Source organism: Gekko japonicus, unplaced genomic scaffold, assembly GCF_001447785.1.
Source record: "Gekko japonicus isolate JY-2015 unplaced genomic scaffold, Gekko_japonicus_V1.1 scaffold893, whole genome shotgun sequence".
NCBI classification, from domain to species: domain Eukaryota; kingdom Metazoa; phylum Chordata; class Lepidosauria; order Squamata; family Gekkonidae; genus Gekko; species Gekko japonicus.
Window position 1 is genome coordinate 757,032 of NW_015170302.1, and position 14,588 is coordinate 771,619.

General features: G+C 46.2%; 1 protein-coding gene across 1 annotated transcript in view; it reads right to left on the reverse strand.

Annotated features, from left to right (window-relative positions):
- CFAP74 (cilia and flagella associated protein 74) overlaps positions 1-14,366 on the reverse strand; it is an 81,326-nt gene extending 66,960 nt beyond the window's left edge. Inside the window, exons 1-7 of the mRNA XM_015417948.1 lie at positions 14,311-14,366; positions 12,640-12,742; positions 12,054-12,211; positions 8,759-8,966; positions 7,609-7,800; positions 4,708-4,881; positions 2,528-2,646 (exon numbers count right to left, since the gene is read on the reverse strand). Of these exons, the coding sequence (XP_015273434.1) occupies positions 2,528-2,646; positions 4,708-4,881; positions 7,609-7,800; positions 8,759-8,966; positions 12,054-12,211; positions 12,640-12,696 (908 nt within the window). The 5' untranslated portion in view covers positions 12,697-12,742; positions 14,311-14,366. The remainder of the gene's footprint in view (positions 1-2,527; positions 2,647-4,707; positions 4,882-7,608; positions 7,801-8,758; positions 8,967-12,053; positions 12,212-12,639; positions 12,743-14,310) is intronic.
- Between the last annotated feature and the right edge of the window lie 222 nt (positions 14,367-14,588).

Sequence of the window (14,588 nt, forward strand, 5' to 3'; positions counted from 1 at the left end):
GGCCCCTTTCCGCGCGGGATTACAGACATGAAAATACTTCATCACACAACACATGATCGATTTATGAAATTCACCATCACAAGATACGGCAATGACTGCTCACTAGGATAACTTTTAAAGGGAATAAAGAATGTTGGTGGGATGGCTTTTAATCTTGATGACTAAATGGAACTTCCATGTTCAAAGGCAGTGTACTTTTGAGCACTGCTCACAGGGAAGAAAAACAGGAGAAAGCTCCTGCCTTCTTTCTAAACAGAAATTAAACAAAAAATATTTAATTAAACTGAAATTATTTCTCTGAGTTCTGATCTCTGACAGTTGGCTCCAAAATTCAGTGCTATGCATTCCGGGCTTTAGAAAACAGATAATTTCCCACCAAACGACACATGACGATTAGGATTATTTTTAGACTCGCTCATCATATATAACATCCTGCCGCATGCTTGGGGACTAGCAATGCAGGAAAATCCCTGACTGAGACTTTTACAGGACAGCAAGAAAATAAAAAAAGCCAAGCTGTCGTTTGATTTATGGCATAATTTCTGAACTGCTTGGCCAAAGCCGGGCTGGCTGTAATAAGCTGTTAATTTACAGCTTTCATCTTGCAATGAGATAAGAAAGCATTAGAGAACCAGAGTCCAATCCACACAGATCTGCTCTTAACATGAGCCACCAACCGGCTGCAAATCTGCTACAACTTGTAATCTTCTCGGGGAAAGGGCTCAGAGTCAAGAAAGCCGGCCATGCGCTTGGTTAATACGTGTGGTGAGAGAATAAATTTGCATTTGAACCATCAGCATTAACTAAACCAAGGTGGTGTTGCATATGTGCCACATATTGAACTGAAGCACATATACCCATACATACACCAAAGGAACCAAAATGTGAGCTGGGAAGTGTGTGCAATAAAAGGACCTTGCCCACCCCACATTTTGTTTTATCTATCCTGGGATGGGCAAGAGGGATGTTTTCAGATTTCTCATCCCTGCTGTTTTCACCTGGAAAACCCCCCACCCCATTTCAATTTTGCTTCTCCCTCGTGCGAACTGGAACTGCAGTTCTATGTTTTCATGCTCTACTCTGCTTTTCCCTTAAAATGTGAATGGGTTTTCTGTGTTATTTGTGCATTAATTTATCAGCATTATATGTACAAGTAATGTATAATGCATGTAATAAATACTGTATATGCATAACACAACATGAATGAACGTACAAAACCAACAATGAAAAGCAGAGAACTGGCATATTCATGAATAAAACAAGACAGGGGAACTTTTGCTCATTCCTAGTGAGCAGAAGGCAAACCGTGGTCCACCCACTGGGCCACTGGTCAGTTCTTAGTGGACCACCTATCGCCAGCATACACAATATGAATGAATTGTAGAAGAAGAAAAGAAGAGATTGGATTTATACCCCGCCTTCACTATGCAAGGGAGTCTCAGAGCGGCTTACAAACTCCTTTCCCTCCCCCTCCCCACAACAGACACCCTGTGAAGTAGGTGGGGCTGAGAGAGCTCTGACAGAAACTGCTCTTTTTCAAGAACAGCCGTTCCAGAACTATGGCTTGCCCAAGGTCATCTAGCAGGTGCAAGTGGAGGAGTGCGGAATCAAACCCGGTTTTCCCAGATTAGAGTCTATGCACTTAACCACTACACCAAACTGAAAAGCAAAAGACTGACATTGCTGATAAAAATATTAATGAATTAAACAAGATAGGAGGACTTTTGCTCATTCCTAGTGAGCATGAGGCAAACTGTGGTCCATCACTGGGCCATTGTTCAGTCCTTAGTGGACCACCTATTGCCAGCAGGTTCCTAGGATTATTGCAAAGAATGTTGGACTAGTTAGGCTTGGGTTTGGTCCAGCACTTCTTACAGTCCTAATGCACAGTGCATGCTCAGTTAAAACAGATTATCTATACCTTAAACTCTTAGGAGATCCTAAGCAGGCATTCTTGCTTCATAATTTTAGCACACATGAGCAGATCCCAAGGATTCTACTACAGGATTCGACCCTCGCTCTTCCCATTTAGTTAGGGGCTTTTGCTTTTAAGAACCCTTGGAACACTTTTCCTGAAATTCACATTCTTCTGGCTGCAATTCAAGGAACTGGCGGGACCAAACTCCACCCCTACATCCTATCTTCACCAATTGGAGATGTCCTGTTAAGGTAACTATGTATGTGCTGAGGAAGAAACGCAAGGGTTCACTGGGGGCGGGAGGGGGAGGTAGTTGTGAATTTCCTTCATTGTGCAGGGGGTTGGACTACGTGGCCCTGGAGGTCCCTTCCAACTCTATGATTCTATGGAAAGGTGTAACTCTGCGCTGTAAGATGAGAAGAGGGCACCCACTGAGTGTGTGGCTGAGATGAGATTTCATCTGTCCACCTCCTGGGTCATTCATCCTCTGAGCCAATATACTATATAAGCTCCACGCATAAAACTAACAATAAACCCCATCACTTTCCCTGGCCCTGCTTCCACACACCCCCACACACACACTGGGCAGAGATGGCCATGTGTACTTACTGAACAGTGAAGAAGTCTTTGAGGTGTTCACTGACTCCCACTAGCTTGCAGTAGTTAATGCTATAGAAGGCGTTGATCAAAATCACCTTCTTTTTATAGGTTTTACCGACATCAAAGTCCTGGAAACAACACAATTAATTAATTAACTAACTAGATTTATATCCCACCCTATTCGCTGAAACAATAGAATCTCTGTTATTTAAGTTGCAGCTCAGCTAAGGATTTAGGGGTCACTGCAAAGCCCTTGGCGGTGGGCAACAGACCAGCCCTTCATGACAGAGAGGTGGAAGGGGGTTTTGGCTGCTCTTGGCTAAGTGCTCCATCCTAAAGAGTGGCGGGAGCCAGCGGGAGGGCCAAGGGAAGGATGCGTAGGAGAGGCCAAGGCCAAGGCATGCTACAGAATGGACGCATGACGTGTCTTTATTTGGGGGAGAGCCAGGGGTCATTTAGTAGAAAAAGAGGTGCAGGAGCTCATTAGCATAACTCATTAGCATAACTCATTTGCATGTGCCACACCCCCTGACATCACCGGAAGTGTGTCAGAAGGCAACACCCACCGCTCAGGCTCCACTGGACTGTTTTGGATTGCTAGCTATTGGGGGGGGGGCATGCAGATCTGTCCTCACAGAGGAGGGAGAGCTTGTACCTGAATAAAACTTGGTCTTAAAGGTGCCACTGGACTGTTTTAGGCTGGGGGGGTGTTCTGCAGCTTACCTGGCTGCTTCTTGCTCTGACTGAGGGCTGCTGGGAGCAGGGGGTGGGGCTTGTTGCATGTGCCCGCCCCCTGGGCTCTTTACTGCTGGAGCCCCGCTCCTGTGCGCTCCTGCAGGAAACGGCCCCTGGGAAGAGCTCTATTTAAATGATGAATTTACTGGTCAGACTAGATGTGATGCTGGAGATCCACGAGCGGCTCTCCTGTCCTATACACTTCTTTTTGTAGCAGGCGTGGGAAAGGCTGACTTAGATCAGGAACACAGCGGACGGAGGGAGGGTTCACCTTCTCTCCACCATCACCACCTTCCCAGTTTTATTTATTTAATTTAATTTACAGCCCCGCCTCTCTTGCTGAGAATCAAAATGGATTACGGGATAAAGGAGTGCAATCAGACAGCACGAGGCATATTAATTTAAATCTCTTCCCCAGTCCCATTCCCAGGACAATTTGCAGTCACTGGGGGGGGGGGGGGGAAAAAACGGAACGGGAAGGGGGACATCACTAGAACTACACATGAACACATGAAGCTGCCTTATACTGAATCAGACCCTTGGGTCCATCAAAGTCAGTATTGTCTACTCTGAATGGCAGCAGCAGGTCTCCAAGGTCTCAAGCAGAGATCTTTCACATCACCCACTGCCAGATCTTTTAACTGGAGAGACCGGGGATTGAACCTGGGACCTTGTGCATGCCAAGCAGATGCTCTACCACTGAACTACTTATATCAGGAAAAGGGAACAGGGGAACGGGTTAACTCCCTTCCCCAGACATCACAGTTCTGATCCGATTTGGGCGCTCTGCAGCTACTATTCAGTCATGGATCTCTAATGCTTTACCTAGTTTGCCTATTGCTTGGCCTACACCAGAAATCAAAGAGAGCTTGCTGAACTCCCTGTGTACACAGATGGTTGCGCATTTTATGAGAGTGAATGAAAGTCCCCAGAAGCAGGGGTCATTTCCTGCAGGAGCGCACAGGAGCGGAGCTCCGGCAGTAAAGAGCCCAGGGGGCGGGCACATGCAACAAGACCCACCCCCTGCTCCCAACAGCCCTCAGTCAGAGCAAGAAGCAGCCAGGTAAGTTGCAGAGCCCCTACCCCACCCCCTGGTCCAAAACAGTCCAGTGGCACCTTTAAGACCAAGTTTTTTTCAGGCACAAGCTCTCCCTCCTCTGTGAGGACAGATCTGCACATTCTCCCTCCCTCCCAATAGCTAGCAATCCAAAACAGTCCAGTGGAGCCTGAGCGGTGGGTGTTGCCTTCTGACACACTTCCGGTGATGTCAGGGGGGGTGGCATATGCAAATAAGGTATGCTAATGAGTTATGCTAATGAGCTCCTGCACCTCTTTTTCTACGAAATGACCCCTGCCCAGAAGTCAATACACGTTTCTTTTAATCAGCAGCAGGCTTCAAGTCTGGTGTTTATCAGGAGCTGATCACATTTCCTTTCTGCAAAGCGTGCACCAACCTTGAAGTGAATAAGGCTTGGCTTGCTGTAGAAAGGGCACCCCTTAAATTCACGCCCAGAGACTCGATGTTTGTGGATGACTCCGCTGTGCAGCTTCTCCAAGTTTCGAGCAAAGATATCCTTTTCCGTTTTACTGGCACCCAAAGGTTTGGAATCCATTCTGCCATCTGGCACCTGCACAGAATGAGACCGTAATGAAGGGCCAGGGTATGCGCTAGTGTGACATGTTGAGGCTATTTCTGGAAGTTGGAAAGCTTCAATCTATATATTTATTTTTCAAGTCGAAGCTGCTTTGGGTAACCTTTCCGGGCACTTAACGATGGTCATGCGAACGAGGCAACAGATGGAATCGCAGAACACGCGCACAGCTTTTATCACATGCAAATTTAAATCAAAGCATTCACAGTATGAATCAATCATTTTAAGAGGCAACTTCAACATTTTGAGGAGGGCCTATGATCCGGTCTTCCCAAAGTTGTCTTTAATCGTAAAAAGCAGCTGCGGTGGGGAGGAAGGTAGAATTTGCATCAGGGCTGAAGCGGCGGGGTGGAGGAAACAGTAGTTAGCCTTTTCTCCTTTACTGTTCCCCCCCCCCAGCAATCACTCCACCCTCTACCTGAGCTAACAGCAGCAAGTACAATTTCTATGGAGGAAATCAAGGGATGGGATAATCCCCTCTCCTCAGTGACACAACCTTGATCCACCCCACCCACCCCAGCTTTTAACACTAAAGAAAACTGAAAAGTATGCAGACGGAGAGCGATTTCAGCTAAGCATACCTTTATTTAGTTCAGGACAAAGACGAAGGGACCAGCTCGCGTCCCACGGTTACTCCTTTTTGGGAATCCGTAGAAACACAAATCAAATCCATCACTAGTATAGGCCTCAATATCACAGCAGAACACCTCTTATTGAAAGGTTGGGCCTCCAGGGATGTCTCCTGTTCTAACATGGAAAGAGCATCTTTGTTGCTCTATGTGGCTAGAATTGGTAATTAACAAAGTCACTGACTCTCTCGCAATGGCATCAAAAATATGGAGCTTATATATTATGGCCAAACTCATGGACACTCTGGCATACTTTAACAAATCTTCTTCACACTCTACCTTCTCCTCTATCTGGCTACCTATCCTAGAGTATTTGTCCTCCCAACAAGAAATCCCTAAAGTTATAAATTATTTAGGTTTATGGAAAAACCTAGAAGCTAGCTACTGTGTTGTATGTCTTCTTATTCTTGGGTGGTTATGCTCATTCCTATACACTGAATCTATTGTATTGTATCAACTTAAGCCTCAGTTATGATTTGTGATATATATGATTGTGATAGTAGTATATTGGTAACAATGAATGTTAAAATTCAATAAAATGTTAATTTTAAAAAAAGAACTATCTTCAGTCAGGTCATGGCCCTTGCTTCACCTCCAGGACCTCTAGAAAGGTTACTAAACAAAAATAAATTCTTCTTAAACACGCCTGTCCTGAATTTTTTCTCTCTCTCGTCGCCCAGACACTTCCCCAAGCTGCTGGTGACTCGGGAGAATACAATGATGCAGGTTCTTGGCTATGGAACGAAACAGAAGTTTCCACTTTGAGGATGTACATTATTTATTTGTGATCTGAGCCATCAGGTATTGCACAGCGACCGATACTCAAGAGGCACTTTACTGTCTCCAGTGCTGGGTGGAAAAGGATTTCTTTTTTTTCCACTTGAAATCACCTTCATCACCAACTCAGCAAAGTGTCATGTTCGGTTGTAACACTCAAACAAGCTGGCAAACATGAAGTGATATGTGTCCTTGCAAATATCTGAACAAAGACTTAAGTGGGCTAATTTTTCCTTGTAGTTAAACGCTTTTGAGAACAGCGTTGGTTTCAGCTCCCTTGACTGACAGGGCTGTAATGAGAGTTCCCTTCCTAAGCAGCATAGAAAGAGACCAAGGATGTTTCCCAATTTAGTTCTCCTTGCCTGAATTACTCCCTCTAACCCTGATTCTGGAGATCTTAATAAGACTTGGTTTTGCTTCCAGAATGAAACCGATGTATAAGGAATTCTCCACTGTTTCATTTTAGTATTTCCAAAATTTTATGCAAAATTTGATTGACGAAACTGCAAAACACTCATCCTGACGTGTTTATATGTAAAATTCTATCGAGATTTCTTTTTTATGGTGTTTTAAACACTGCACAGAAAGGATTTTGATGGTATCATATACATGTGTTTGTTTTATTTATTCAACACATTTTAAAGCTGCCTTTCCAGCCAACTTGGGCTCCCCAAGGTGGCAAATTATAAAAGCATTAAAACAAGCTTAAAAATATCCACATGTATAGACACACACATGTAAAACAATACACACATATAAAAATACACACCCATAAAACAATACACCCATATAAAATATGCACACATAAAACAATACACCCATATAAAATATGCACACGCATATAAAACAATTAAAACATGTGAACAGGATGGAGAGTCAGCAGGAGTCAGTGAGGAAAGGGAATGCCAAACAAAAGAGTCTTTACCAACATGTGGAAGACAATGATATAAGGGGACAGATGAATCTATCTGGGGAGGGATTTTCATAATTTTGGTGCCACGATCGAGAAGGCCCTACATGTTCTATATCACGGGGCCACAACACCATGCCTGTGAACACCATGGCACCTGCCAACTCTTTTCCTGGTTGGAACACTGTGCCGTCTACAGTTCCTGGCTCTAGCCTTGGCAGCTCCCAGAGCAGCAGGCTGTTATTCACAGTTCTTCACACACTTCTTCCACTGCTTTGCCCTTCTGCTTGATGAGGAGTCCCCATAAAATGGGAAGGGATTGTATCCTTTGCCTAATTAAAATGAGAATCGACAAGAGTGAAAATTAAGACAGACAGAAGTATTAACCTTGGATATGTCGCACTCTTGATCCCAAATTCCTGTAAACTCCGGTTCAGCTAGAGTCTCCCTTGAGTCTTCCTCCTTTCCTTCGTGTTTGCTTTTATGAGCCATCTCTTCGGTTGCTTTCCGAGAAGACTCCTCCAGGCCATCTTTTTTGTCATCCGGGGAAGAACAAGGTGAAGGGGTGCGCCAGGATTTCTACAGCAAGACAAAAAAGCCCAATGACAGACAGCCTACCCCAATGGCGACCATTTTGAAACAGTAATTAACGTTTCATTGACAATGCAGTCTAGGACTGTGTATAATGCTAACCAGGGCTATTTTTGGGCAGGAACGCACAGGAACGGAGTTCCGGCTGGTTTCCAAGTTGGCCACACCCAGCAGGAACTCATTCGCATAATAGGCCACACCCAACAGCAGAAACTCATTAGGATTGGCTACGTTAGGGGGGTGTGGCCTAACATGCAAAGGAGTTTCTGCTACAAAAAAGCCCTGGGTTTTGGCAACAAGGTAAACAGAATAAGAAGCAAAATGATGATGGCTGGATGAGCACGCTTCTGGTAACATGGGGTGTGGCCTAATATGCCAATGAGCTGTGCTGTCAGGGGTGTGGCCTAATATGCTAATAAGTTTCTGCTGTTGGGTGTGGCCTATTATGCGAATGAGTTCCTGCTGGGCTTTTCCCACAACAATACTGTGAGACGACACATTGTGTTAATGGCAGAAATGGGTAGGTTGCTTGCACACTACAAGAGGGTTAGGAAGATATGTATTGCTAAGGTGCTACAAGTGTGGTTGCCAACTCTGAGTTGGGAAATACCTGGAGATTTTGGGGGGAGGAGCCTGGGGAGGGAGTGGTTTAGGGAGGGGAGGGACCTCGGTGGGGTATAATTCCTTAGAGTCCACCCTACAAGTGGCCATTTCCTCCAGGGGAGCTGATTTCTATTGGCTGGGGATGAGTTCTAATTCCAAGAGATCTCCATGCCCCACCTGGAGGTTGGCAACTCTAACTGCAGACCTTAGATCAGGAGTCCTGCTGGTCTAGCATCACTACTCCCTACAGCACCCCAAACTGCAGCCGTCTCAGCTCAGGATACAGAGGGCATTAACTGACCAGTTCCTAAAAGCCAGCTGCCTTCTTGTAATGGTGGATTACCTGAGTAACAGTTGCATCCGGCTCAGCACACGCGTTCTCTATATACCGCCATGTTTTTCTGCGCCACCTTATAGCATCAGAGAGCTTTCCCTTCTTTTTCTGTCTCCACGGGCGGGACTGTTTCCTCACTTTCTCCAGCTGAGCTTCTTCTTTCAAAATCCGAGCTACGATCTCAATTTTCTTCGCTTTCTGCTGTTCCGTAAATTCCCTGCATTTAGAGTAAAGGCATGCAAACTCTGAGAATGAATAATACCGCCAGAGCAGGGGACGGGCTTCATTTGAGATTAAGTCACTCAAATATGTCAGATAAAGAATGAAAAGCAAATGCATGTCCTGCGGCGAGCGTGCTCTCTGGATACAGCTTACGGGTATGGATGAGGGGCTGATAAACTGAAGCTCAATCCAGACAGGGAGGAGATGCTGTTGGTTAATGCAAAAGCTGCCTGAATAATGTGGAGTCAGTCTACCTTAGAGGGGGCTGCCCTCCCCCCAAAGCAGCAAGTTTGTAGCTTGGGGATGCCGCTGGATCCTGGGCTACAGTTGAAGGCTCAGGTTTAATCAGCCATTCCTTGACGAACATGATCCGGCCAAAGTGATCCACACTCAGGTCGCATGCAAGTTAAATTACATGAAGCTGCCTTTGGAAACTGTCCAGAGACTTAAATTAGTCCAATTAGTCCAATTTAACTCCTGGCTATTGTCAGGAGTTAGCTACAAACAGGGGTCATTTTGTAGAAAAAGTGGTGCAGGAGCACATTAGCATAACTCATTAGTATAACTTATTTGCATATGCCACACCCCCTGACATCACTGGAAGTGTGTCAGAAGGCAACACCCACCGCTCAGGGTCCACTGGACTGTTTTGGATTGCTAGCTATTGGGGGGGGGGGACGTGCAGATCTGTCCTCGCAGAGGAGGGAGAGCTTGTACCTGAATAAAACTTGGTCTTAAAGGTGCCACTGGACTGTTTGGGGCCGTGGGGGTGGGGTGGGGCTCTGCAACTTACCTGGCTGCTTCTTGCTCTGACTGAGGGCTGCTGGGAGCAGGGGGTGGGGCTTGTTGCATGGGCCCGCCCCCTGGGCTCTTTACTGCCGGAGCTCTGCTCCTGTGCGCTCCTGCAGGAAATGACCCCTGGCTACAAAGATCGCATTGTTCCCATGCTGAAAGATCTACACTAGTTGCTTATCTGATTCTAGAAACAAGTCAAAGTATTGCTTCTGACCTTCAAGGGCCTAAATTTCCTCTCAGCAAGGCACTTGGAGAACCAGCCCCTTGAAATCCACTCACTAGTTAATATCTTCTCTGGGGCCCAGCCTGCAGAGCTGAAGTGGATGACAACCGGAGACAGGGCTTTTTCAGTGGTTGCACCTCACCTCTGGAATGTACCCCACTCTAAAGCTTGCCTGGCACTTACCTCACTCTTCTATAGATACCAAGCCAAAGCATTATTTTTAACCAGGCCTTTCACTGAGGAGGCCCCATCCATTACGGTCTGCTTCTACCCTGCAGACAGTTTTATGATCAACCATTTTAAGCCGTTGGGCATTGTTTTACGGTATTCCAATGCCTCTGGGTTGTTTTTATGCTGTCTTAGAGTTTTATTATATATATTTTTATTATGTTGAGTTGTCTCGAGCAGGTGTCTAGAGAGGCAGCACATACATTTTCTAAAAAAATACATTTGCAAATTGCCGTCTCTCTGCCTCCCCTCTCGTTTTTTATTTTTTTTATTTTTTATTTTTTATTTATTATTATTATTACTGCATCCCCTCTCGTAGTTCGCTACGTAAATAGCCTGTAGAGCAGGGGTGGCCAAACTGCCGCTCGGAAGCCGCATGCGGCTCTTTCACACAGTCTAATTTAATGTTAATAAAAAGCAAATTTGCATATTTTTCAATAAAAAGTGTGTGATATTTGTCCATGTCTTGCGGCTCTCAAACATCTGACGTTTATTCTGTGTGGCTGTTATGTGAAGCGAGTTTGGCCACCCCGGCTTTAGAGGCCGCAGGCTGCTGACGGTTGGCAATTCTGCCATACTGCAGCTGCCTGGAAACATGAAACGGCCTCACATTGAATCAGACCCCTGGTCCATCAGAGTCAGTACTGCCTACTCAGACTGGCAGTGGTTCTTTGGGGGCTCTGCTTTAGATCTTTCACAACACCCACTACCTTCCTCATCCTTTAAACTGGAGATGCCGAGGGTTGAACCTGGGACTTTCTGCATGCCAAGTAGATGCTTTACCATTGTACCACAGCCCCTCCCCAAGAAATAGGCAGAGGCAGTTTGCCATTGCCTTCCTCTGCATAGCCATCCTAACCTTTCTTGGTGGCCTCCCATCCAAGGACCGACCGACCGACCCTGCTTAGTTTCCAGGCTCTGGTGAGCTAGTCTGAGCTACAGCCTGGAAACAATTCGGTGCTGTTAGTTTTTAGCCAATGAAGTTTTTGCAGCTGGCTATGGAAAGGTTTAGTCTTTGCAGAAGGCTGCAAGGGCTTTGGGGGAAGTGACGCTATTCATACCAGTTTGAATGCTGCTGTGACGCAATGTTCCCTCTAAGCTGTGGAGTCTTGTGTGCAAAAATTCTACTTTGTGAGCTGCTGGCATTAAAGTTGTGAGCGAGCGATTTGGCTGCTGCATAAATTACTTTGCTCTGGAGCCCTCCTTCCTGAGCTAAGACAAAAATGTGTGAGCCGGAGGCTAAAACACTGTGAGCTAGCTCACACTAACTCATCTTAGAGGGAACACTGGCTGTGAGTAGCATTCAATGTCCAAGTGCCTCCCTGATATCTCCCTTTGAGCCTCTGAACTGATGTATTAGCTAGGACTGATGCTTAAGAATATACAGAAAGAAACCATGTGTGTGTGCGCGCGTCACAGACAGACACAATTTCCCAACAAGGCCAAATTCCTAGTATAGAAAATGTGACCTTATAGCGATTATACTACCCACGTTCCAGCAGACAGATGCCCCTGCACAAGCCCCTGTGAAATGAAATTTGGATATATCACAGTCTTGAGGAGCAATCCCAATACTGCCAGATCACTGCTGGTCTGAGGATCCGGTCCAAATGACAGCAACTCTCTGGACTCTTGGCAAGGAACGGTCTTAGGTAAAAAGGATCTCAGGTTGCAGGGCTGGCAGAGGATGCTAGGAATTAAATCTCGGCTCTTTGGATTGCAAAACCGAGGCAGGGCCAGTGCAGGGTAGCGGCTGGACTAGGATGAAAGGCAGGGCAAAACACAATCGATCCATCCATCAACAGGAAGCCTCGTACAAACGAAGCGCAAACTTACTTCTTCTGCCTCTCGAACTCTTCCTGTCGTTTATGGAGCAAAAGCTCCCGGGTGACATCGAGGCCCTGCGCCTGGATGGCCTCCTTCATTTTCTGCTCTTGCTCTCTGGCTTCCAGCGCAAGGGCTTTATCCCGGGTCTGAAGGGTTCGGAAGTTCTCCTACATGATAATGACAATAAAAAGGCACAGTTTATCAGTTGGGAAAAATTGGAACGGAATCTGGCAGCTTATTCTGAGGGGCGTGGCTATGCTGAAGACTTAAAACGGGCTGAAATGGATCTGCTGTCTTCAGAGGAAAGGAATAAGATGACAGTATTCTCAAGGGACAGACGTAAGCGGAGGGACCAGCTTTGGCACTGCTTGCTGCTTAACTTTATTCGCAGATGACTGAGTCAGGGGTGAGCAATGAAGTAATAGCTTTCATGTGCAAATGAGCCTAGCAGCTTTAATATATCTGTTCGACAGGAGCTCGGTTCACAATATGCTCAGAATATCTGCTGACAATATGCTGGGCCTTTTTCTTCACCCTCTCTTTCCCCGTGCTTGTAAAGCTGCTGCCCCCCAAGAGATGAGGTCAGGGGATGCACCCGAGTTGAAGTGATGTTGTTCTTCAGGGATAACACCGTTTCCATCCTCCTGCACATGTACTCCTGGTGCTGCTGCTCCTGCCTTGCTTCTTTCTCACGAACCCTGTTTGGAAGGACACGACCAATGAGACACGTGGCCATCTTCAGTGCCGTCAACACTGAAAGCTCATCGATGGACTTTCTGAGATGCTTTTATAGGGATGCCAGCCTCCAGGTGGGACCTGGGGATCCCCTGGAATTACAGCTCAGCTCCAGACTACAGAGGTCAGTTCCCCTGGAGGAAATGGAGACTTTAAAGGGTGGACTTTATGGCGCTGTACCCCACGGAGGTCCCTGTCCTTCCCGGGCTCCACCCCCAAATCTCCAGCAGTTTCCCAACCTGGAGCTGGCAACCCTGCCCCCTGGAGGCCGGGGGGAGGGGAACCTGGTAACCCTAGCTAGGGATGAATGAAAGTTCCCTATTTGTGGTGGGTTTTTTGCATATTTGTTTTATTTGTGACAATGGTTTTGGTTCTACTATTGTTAAAGATCTCAAGAGAATGTGGGGTATTTCAGTGTAGTAGGGAAAAAGAGATTAGGCAGAGGCATGAACTACGACACAGATTCACATAGTTAAGCATGGTTTGGAGGACAGGGAGATCCCCCCCCCCTTTCCTGTAACACGAGAAGGGTCACTCAAATTAACTGACAGACAGCAGATTCTGGACGGTCAAAAGAAATACTTCCTGGAAGGTGTAATTAACATGGAATTCACTGCCACAAGATGTGAAAAAGGCCACTTGCTTTGATAGCTATCAGGGTTATTTTTGGGCAGGAACGCACAGGAACGGAGTTCCGGCTGGCTCCCGAGTTGGCCACGCCCAGCAGGAACTAATTAGCATAATAGGCCACACCCAACAGCAGAAACTCATTAGGGTTGGCTACATTAGGGGTGTGTGGCCTAACATGGAAAGGAGTTCCTGCTACAAAAAAAGGCCCTGGGTTTTGACAATAAACAAAGTAAACAGAATAAGAAGCAAAAGGTGGGTGTGGCTGGATGACCACACTTCTGGTAACATGGGGGTGCGGCCTAATATGCCAGTGAGCTGTGCTGTTGGGGTGTAGCCTAATATGCTAATGATGTTGTGCTATTGGGTGTGGCCTATTATGCTAATGAGTTCCTGCTGGGCTTTTTCTACAAAAAAAGCCGATAGCTATAGAGAAATACCGGAAAATTCATAGAGGATGCATGTACCAGTCTCCATTAGTCACGATGGCTAAAGAGAACCGCCAGGCCCAGAGGCTGTATACCACTGAGTACTGGGGGGAAACAACAGGGGATGGCCACTCCTGACTAAATGACCCCTGGGTGCAACTAATCCAGGAGAACCAATTATTAGAAAAGATTACACAAATGCATTGAGGGTAATGGATTGCTATTAGCTATGGTATTTGAGAGGGACCTCCAAGGCTGAGAAGCAATACATTTTTGCATACCAGGGGGGGGGGACAACAGCCAATGAAGGCTGTCAGCTTTGTGTGCCTCCTGGGAGCATCTGTTTGGCCACTGTGTGAAACTCGGTGCTACACTAGATGGACCTTTGGGTCTGATACAGCAGCACTCTTCTCATGTTCTCCTGTAACTCTTCTAATTTTATGTATTGCTCTTTTGAAATGTCTAAATGGAAAGACCTTGCCAAGCTGGACTTCAGAAACTGTACAGCTTTTTCACGGTTCCTCTGAGCATCATCCAAAGCTTTGGAAACCTTTTTTTCATAATCCTCCCAGGTCTCCTGCTGTTCTCTGAAAAGAGGTAAAACACAAGTGAAAAGAGGAGTCCGGGCCTCCCCTCTTGAATGGGGCAGGACCTCCTAAAGTCCTAGTCAACGGAACTCGTGCTTGCTGTTAGTCAAGGATCTGGAAGCAACTGGGTTACTGAGCCTGGAATGAATCTATCTATCTATCTATCT